The sequence below is a fragment of the Lycorma delicatula genome, chromosome 2 (genome assembly GCF_047948215.1).
Source record: "Lycorma delicatula isolate Av1 chromosome 2, ASM4794821v1, whole genome shotgun sequence".
NCBI lineage: Eukaryota > Metazoa > Arthropoda > Insecta > Hemiptera > Fulgoridae > Lycorma > Lycorma delicatula.
The window spans coordinates 131,190,368-131,199,499 of record NC_134456.1 but is presented as its reverse complement, the minus strand read 5'-3'; the positions used below and the strand labels follow the sequence as shown (position 1 = coordinate 131,199,499).

The 9,132-nt window shown below is 32.0% G+C and overlaps 1 protein-coding gene across 1 annotated transcript in view; it reads left to right on the top strand.

The window, feature by feature from the left end:
* Window positions 1–304: 304 nt before the first annotated feature.
* Window positions 305–9,132, top strand: part of LOC142319952 (ornithine transcarbamylase, mitochondrial-like) — a 46,788-nt gene continuing 37,960 nt past the window's right edge. The window contains exon 1 of the mRNA XM_075357629.1: window positions 305–312. Within this exon, the coding sequence (XP_075213744.1) occupies window positions 305–312 (8 nt within the window). The remainder of the gene's footprint in view (window positions 313–9,132) is intronic.

Sequence of the window (9,132 nt, the reverse complement as noted above, 5' to 3'; positions counted from 1 at the left end):
ATTCTTATTTAGTTGACAAAAAAAAATTGATTGACAGATTTAGTTGTCAACATTTTTAAGTGAACGAAAAGAAAAAGAAATATTTGGCAAATATATATCTTGACTATTTATTACACAATTTTATTTAAATTAATCAATTTATTTTTTATTTTTTCTAACTTAATAGCTTCTTTTTTATTAGACATCAGGCCATTTCATAGGAAAATGTTATCCAGCGATGTTTAAATTCGACGATGTATAAATTAGAAAATGATGAGTTATAAAACGATGATGTAAAGGATAAAATGATCAACATTATAAAACGATGGTGAGGTAAGTTATAAAACACAATTGGTGCCGGTTCTTAATTTTATAATCACGTACGTTTATAGCAGTAAAATTTTTATGAAATTTAAAATTTCTCTTTATGTTAATAAATTCAATCATAGAAATTGAACTAGCAGCAAGTTTACTTTTTTTTTTACAGAATCAAAAAATATATATATATTTATTTCATTTACGCATATTATCATCTATCTATCTGTCTGACCAGATGGATAATAGATGAAGCAATTTTAATTCATGAAAATAAAATTGCATAAATTATATATAATATATATATATATATATATATATATATATATTCATACAAATATATCCCTCTAGAATGCCTTATATATAGGATATATTTACAAAGGATTAGAACAGAATATTTACTGATCGACAATTCTGGTTTACCGCCTCAAATATAAGTTACAAAAAAACGGGGATTTTCCTTCAAATAACAAATTGTTATTTCACGAAAATCAGTCAATCTTAAGGAAGAACGTTGAAATCACCACAATGAATGGTAAGCCGAGAATAGCTTAAAGTCTCACTTAGGCAGTAGCTACCCATCCCCTCACAATCCCGCGAGAGATCGGTGGATTTTCACTGAATATGGGAGCAGTTCGTTATTGATTTATGATTTTGCATTGATAAACTTTAGCAGAGTTATACGTTCAAATGAAAATTTATTTTATTCCAGAATTTTTCCCCCTTTATGCTTAGCATAGGCTACAGAATACCGGCTTATACTGACGAGAAAATTACCTCTTGAACTTTAAGAAGTTATGATATGTTGCTCATTTTCGAACGAGTTCTTCTTATCATAAGATAAACCGATTTTAAGGCGATAATTGTTTTTTAACGAAAGTTTTATAGCGATTTCAATATTTTTGTAGCATTTGTACATTTTATTTTAGCAAAATATTAAGCTTTCCGTTTCATAGAAAAAATTTTGAAGATTAAATAGTGTGAAAATGAAACGGTGTGATTTTAGTTCTGCATCGTTTAGCAGCAGTACATTGTAAAATTTGCTACACAAAATCGTACTTTAAATCTCACCCATGGATTCGTCGTTTTACTCTTACAAAATTTACACTGTTAAATAGATTTCTATTGTATTATATTGTATTTCTATTGTATGATTTATATTGTATGATATACGCCACAGCATCGATTATCCAGATGATTATCCAGCCATTCCAAAAAATAATATTATCTTGTGAAATAACAAAGATTTCATGACAGACTGCTAGGAAAATTGAGGAACGAAATGGTTTCCCATCGCCTATCCAATGAGCCAAATATAAGGTTTAAAAGAACATGCCAAGCCCACTGAATTACAGATTATGCTCAGCCCTATAAGTGATATCTGAATACTGCTCTATGATAAAAATGTTACAGAAGACAACTATTCTCTCTTGTATATCAGGTAGTTTGCAAACGTCACAAACATAAGAAAGACTAGGATCGATATTATTAACAATAAACTAATCTATAACCCTTTCTATTGTGAACAAATTCATTAATATCCTGCTTCAAATCAGTAACAGAAAAACACAGATTATATGAAATTTAATTTTATCTTAATGACTCGAATATCGATGAATGTTTGAAAAAACACTTTTCCATATCGCCTGTTTTGCATATATTATTATAATCTATCGAATTAAGAAGTAGAAATATATTTTCGAAAAAATTATTATACCTGTTAGTATAAATATATCATAAATAATTGTGAAGCGTATAAATAAACACATTAATGAAGAGATTATTTACGGTGGTTAACATTTAAATAGTGTATATTATGAAAATAAAGCTTTAAATGATAAGTTTTCAAAGAATGGTACTTATTATTTTTTCCCCAATTAATAAGTTAAAATTTTATCTAAATATATCTCAACTCACTGTCGTACCTTACACAAAATAACAGTTTTTTGATGACATCAAATCATATTTTATACTTTATGAAAATGTTAAGGTAATTCTTCCACTATTTTTGAGAAATATTCTATTTTCATTAAATTAAATAAATATTTTAATTATTGAACGTTAAATAAGATATCAAGTAAAAATGTAGTTGCAACAAAACAAATTTTATATGTAATTAGTTATAACACGTAATATAACCTAATAATTGTAGAGCCTGCAGTATTCAATTTAATAAATTACCGCTTCTGCGTATAAAAAAAGCCAGCGGCAAATATCAACATTAATTTGATTGTTTTTATTATATTATTCGGTATATTTATACAGTGTCATGTTAATAATCCCTGAAATTGATGTTACTAAAACTGCAATTACTAACTTTTATTTATCTACACATACTTCTATAATTATGTACAAATGTAACTGAATTCGAATTAATTACAATTGTTGTACCATGTAAAAATAAAACGAAAGAATATACGAAAGAAGCGAGGAGTACAACATATTCATGTTTGAGAAAACTGTACATCTTAACTGGAAATTTTACGGCATGTGTAGTAAATTTTAGAAGAGAAAAAATAAAAATGATAAATTGCAAGGAGGAACGTAGGTTCATACAGTGTAGGATTACAGCTATTATTCAGTGCATTCGAAGTAAAATCCTTTTATGTTATGGAAGTTTACGAATTTAATGTCTTGTAAAGTTTCAAAAATTTAATTTTTCCATAAAGAATACCAAATTAGGTTAAAACTGTTATAAATTGTATATATGTTAGTTGCCATAACCCTAACAGTTGTAGGAAAAAATAACCGAGACAACAACAATCAATCCCTGAAAATCATTATCATTTTTAAAAGTAAAAAATCAAAAATTGAAAGCGATTTTCGGCTGTATTGTAATACATCACTACCTAAAGCTCACAGAAATTCAGGAGTTTTTTAGGGCTACAAGTGTCATCATCATTAAATTTACTACTATCAGTAAAATGTACTCATTTAAAAAAAAAATTAACTCTATGTGTCGCCTCTTGCAGCTCAGATGAGTTACAGTAAGTAACTCATCATAAGAAGGAGTGAACAATTAGGGTAAAGCATTAAATTAATCATTAGATTAATATTTCCCTTTCTTTCATTTGGGAAAAATGTTTTCTCTCAATAGGAAAAGTTGGGGATTTGCTTAATTAGGAGCAGCAGTTATAATTTTAACGGATTTGTGAACATCACAATGATACAAGTACGATAGTACTTGTATCAATATTAATATAAATATACGATATAACGAATATAATATATTCGAATAATTCGTATAATTATACGAATAATACGAATATAATATATATATATATATATATATATATATATATATATATATAAGATTAATTTACGATAGTATTCAAATAATATTTAATTATAGAGCTTTTGCACAATCTTCTTCATATCTTTTTCATTTATTATTAATAATTAATCTCATGGCTGATGTATAAAAGTTTTATGTATGAAATTTGAATCTTACGAAAAAGGCCTACGAATTAGAACCATCGACATAAATGGTAAATTTTCTAACTCCCTTCCAAGGATAAAAATAAAAACAACTGAATCAGTTCGAGCGGCTGTCAATAAAGCTACACTGTAATATAGAAAAATCACTTGTTAGTTTTAATATTTTTTTTATTTTATTTAGGGTAGCCAAAATATGTAAAGGTAAGGTTTTTAACCTTCAGGTCTATCATGCGTACTGACCGGGGTCATACCCATAGACCTTCAGATAAAAGCCAGAACCCTCAGACACAGCGGTATGTCGAAAGAAGAGGTGGAAGGGATTATAGAACAAGAATGGCAAGAAGAGTGGGCAGGGCCCAGAGTGAGAGAATGGACCAGACGCCTAATCCCTAATATTAAAACCTGGAATAACAATAGACTCGGAGATGTCAATTTTTACATGACACAATTACTGTCGGGGCACGGCTCTTTCGGTCAGTATCTGTATAGGATCGGGAAGAGAGCCACCCCGCAGTGCATTTATTGTCCAGAGAACGACGATGCCGAACATACGTTGTTCATATGTCCAAGATGGGCCGTTAACAGAGGTCAAATAGTAATTAATGGTCTTACACCAGAAAATCTCATAAACTGGTTGTGGTACAACAATGAGAACTGGGAATGGTTCCGCAGGGGAGGTCCTGCGGGCCAAAGAGGATGAAGACAGAAGAATGGGAGTATAAACAGTAGGGTAGGGCGGACAGTCACTCCATGGAGGGCCTGTACGCCTTGGTGTGCGGGTACCTGGGAAGGGGGTGAACTCCAGGGGAGTTTGAGTTTGGGTTAAAATAAAAGACCAAGTCCCGGTCGGCGGGGTCGTCCCTGCGGGAGCCTAGGCTCTTTGTGGGGTCGGCGCTGTCGATTAGAGGCCAAAGGCGTAAAGACCGAGTCCCGGTTCCCTGCTGAGGCCCTGGGGGACGGCATAGCCGGACCTTGGCTCTAAACCGGGGGATTAGAGGCAGGCAATGTAAAACAAAAGATCCGAGACCGGGGAGGCCAACCTGCCGTGCCGGACGTATAGCCGGCGGGTGGGGGACGCTTCCTTTGAGAGTAAAAGGACACTCTCCCCGACTGAGTGTACATAATTGGATATCCGGTCGGGGAGAGTAGAAAAAAAAGAAGAAAAAAGAAAAAAAAAAGTCTACCATGCGTAAATTTCAGTGAAGCTAGAAGCCAAACCTCGTTTAAACAGACTGTTTAGTTCTTGAACACACTGCGTCCTTCAACAGAATGAAAACATGATAAGATTTATTAAGATGAATAGTATAAATATCGATTGACATTGCTGTTCGTAGGGGACTACGAACGTAGAAGTAACTACGATGCCATCTCTACCCTAACCGCTTTCTCAACGTTTCAGACCATGACAATTTACATCATTCAATATTGACTACAGCCGAACTATCTGTTTGCAAACCGCAACGCAGTGTCACTATCACACTATAAGTAAGGCAAATTAAACTATTCGTTTTTTCTACGACCTAAGATATAAAAGTAATAAGATACAAATTGTAGAAGCACCACTTTCTGACAGTGTTAATTAAAAAAAGGTATATGTAATAGGTGTCAGACGTTGAGTACTAAAGCAAAGAGACTCTTTACAACTCAGTAACAAGCAAAAATTAATAATATATGGTTATTCATATATTACAACTAAAAGTATTAAAAGTTGCAGTTAAAAGTTAGTTTTTCTTTTACATGATTGAATTTATTACTACATAGATATACATAATACCTAACAATCTATTTATTTTATTATTATTTTTTTTTAATTATATATATATGTAAAAATGTAATTTTACTACAACAAATATATAAACAAGAGATAAATATTAAAAAACACAACTGCCAAAAAAAAACAGCTTTTTAATATAGGATAATTAGCGCGCAGGTGAGACAATTTTATGTATAATATAATTTTTATCTCCAACTTTTTAAATTGATTTATACATTATACATATACACACTCACACACACACACACTCACACACACACACACACACACACACACACACACACACACACACACACACACACACACACACACACACACACACACACATACACACACACACACACACACACACACATATATATATATATATTTATATAGCTAATAACACTCCCGGTAACTTATTTACGTATGAATTCCAACGAGGAGTCATACATCTAAATCGGTTCAGCCGTTGAGCTGCTGCGGTGGAACAAACATACATACATCTTAAATATTACACTCCTTTTTGGACAGTCGTGTAATAAGTAAGAAAACACCAATAAATAAAAGCAAGAAGAAGAAGAATGTGCTTACATGATCGAACATACTGCCCGTCAAAAAATCATATGATTTTTTCAAATTTATTTAAACATATTTCAAGTCGTTCGATAGAATGATGCAGGCGAGAGTTTGTTCACACCGAAAGACTTATTTACTCTGACCAACTCGGAAATCGGCATTTCAAAATTTAAAAAAAATTTTGAAATGTCGTTTTTGAAGTAAAAACTTCTTTATGCGCGTTGTGTCAGAATTGTTTGTACATACGAATTATATGGGAACATGGGAAAAAAATCGCTGAATCGTAATCAAAATATGTAACGTAACGCAAGACGCTAAGCATAGTATAAGCTTATTATACAATTTTATACAATGCTTTATATATAACTTTATTTTTTGGGGAGTTTTATATACTTACTATACTACGGCACTCTCGGTAACGTAGGGATTACAACGTAGAGTTGTAATCCACCGTAGCTGCTACGGTGGAAAAAACATATATACATACATAACATACTTACACCCTAAATACGTTACACATATACGTTTGGGCAGTTGTGTAGATTTATAAATACTGCTTGCAGCAAAATTTATTTAGCTTTCAGAGAACCAGGTCATATAATTATTTATTAAAATAAAGAATGAAGAATGAATTATAAAACGAATTACAAAAAAGTTTTAAAAAAGTAATTAATATATATAATATCTTTAGATAAAAATAACATCAGCTGTTTTATTTATAATAATAACAGACTGTGATAAACATATTTATTTAGTAAATTTATGTCTACGATTTTGGTTTTTTGTTTTTTAGTGCTAACTTCATGTTTCCAAAAAGTTATTTTATTCCAAATAATCTGCGTTATGAGGTCTCAAAATATTATTTTTATAAAAATACGCGGAATTTTTCTCAAAATAAGACTGAAGAAAAAAAACATTCAACGTGAGTACTCTAAACAGAAATATTTACTTTTAACAAAACCCACCGTATTATTAAATCCACCAGACCCCTTATGCTTTCGGTTATAAGCATCATATCAAAATAATACTAACACACTTGTTTTGGTATTTAATATTTATTGTTGTTTGCTAGCAAATTATTATTAAATTCCGTCACAAAATATTTTCTTTTAAATTTAACAATAAATCAAGAATAAAGAAGTTACAGTAAAGTAAGATAGTAAAAATTTAACCGTTGTTAGGAAAAGTTTGGTTTGATATCCTACTTTTTAAATTATCTAATTATTTGTATTATTTTGTTAAGTTTATTATTTTTACTTCCTCAGCTGGGTTAATAAACCTTAGCAGCAGTAATCTAGTTAGCCTTGAATTGTGAAATCAAGTAATTCATTTTTTTTCGTTGATTATTATTACCAAGTGGAATAGAGATTGCAGATTTTTTAACGTATAAAAATTTAAATGCCTGATCTGGATCGAACTCCGGGACTACCGGATAAAAGGCTGAGATGCTACCACTCCACCGCGAGATCAAATTGCTTCTTCAGTCGATTATCACATACATATTCATCAGAAAACAATAAAAAAAGTGAAAATTCTTTTTTACCGTGCTTATAGTAGGATTAAGAAGAGATTGTGTGCCCTGATTGCAATCAGTTTAAAGGGCTAATGTTCCAACCTAATCGATGCAATTTTTTTTTTGAAAATTTATAATAGAAATAGAGAATAACATTTTATTTGATTCAGAATACATAAGCAACAAAAGTTGCATTATCTAAAACATAAATAATTTTAGAATTTTTTTTTTTGAACAGTACAACTTCAATCGAATATTTGTGTTAAAATATTACTATTAACGAATACTTAATTTATGTACTTAAAACAGTGCAATATTATAAATGAATGAATTTAATTGAAACTATCTTTATTTCACTGAAGAAATAAACAATAGTTAAGGTATTTGTTTTAAAATAGAATGTAAATTTTTTTTTGTTATCACTTAAAATCGGTACCTTAGAGGGGACCAGAAATAAATTTGAATCATGATAATTACGTGTCCCCGACAAAACCCCCCTTTAAAGTAAACAAAGGTTCAATACCTCATACATAAAAAAAGCACTTGTACAAGTGGTCCATGTAAAAAATCCTAGGTTCCTTCTCCAGGTCACTCCTCTAGTTACATCTCCCAAGTCCAGCACATGGAAACATTTCAACTGCCTGATGTCATCGCTGTTGTCCAGTAGATTTACTGCCAATAATTTACATGTTTGTTTAACCTCTATTTGTACTGCAAGCTAATTTTTTTGGATTTCTTCGTAAACAAAGGTAATACTATATAGTCATGAATTTCTCTACCCCTAACACCACCAGAGGGATGTTAAAGGATTTCCGAAAGGAGACTACCCCGGGCTATACAAGTTATTAAGGAGTAATAACTTGGTTCAGTTGCTGAAGTGGCTCGAGAGAGTTTCTATCTCATTTTGCGTGCAACCATGTCTCTGCAATTGAAACAACGCAGAGGGCAACTACAGATTATTGAAGGCCCCGGATATATCCAAGAAGACACCAATAACATATTTGCAAACACTAGACGATGATATGTCTGATACCTTGAGAATTGCGTCCTCTGTGTCCTTGCCTGGGCGAAAACCATACTGGTCGTCCATTAACAAATGATCGGAAGTTAACCTACTATTTATTCGCAGGTACAAGACCTTCTCGAAGACCTTACCTACTACAGGCAAGAGTGTCAGAGGCCGGTAAGATGAGCTTACGGTGGGATCCTTGTCGCCACCTTTCAAAAGTAACTTCAATACACCTCGTTTCCAAGAAACTGGAAAATATCCAGCGAAGAGCATTCTATTGAAAACCCTAGTAAGGGAACCAATGATTATGGGAAATGTGCGAACAAGGAGCTCCACCGTGATACAGTCATATCCGGGGGCTTTATTCCTAGGTAGATTGCAGGTTACCTGACGGACCGCGACCTCAGTGATCTCAGAAGACTGAATCTCAGAACCAAAACTTGCGACTTCCCTTCGGACTCGGTGATAATACGAGGTTTCACCAACCTCAGTTTCATCTGGAAGTAGATTGTTCATTAGAAGACTGAGGTGCTCTCAGTCAAGGAT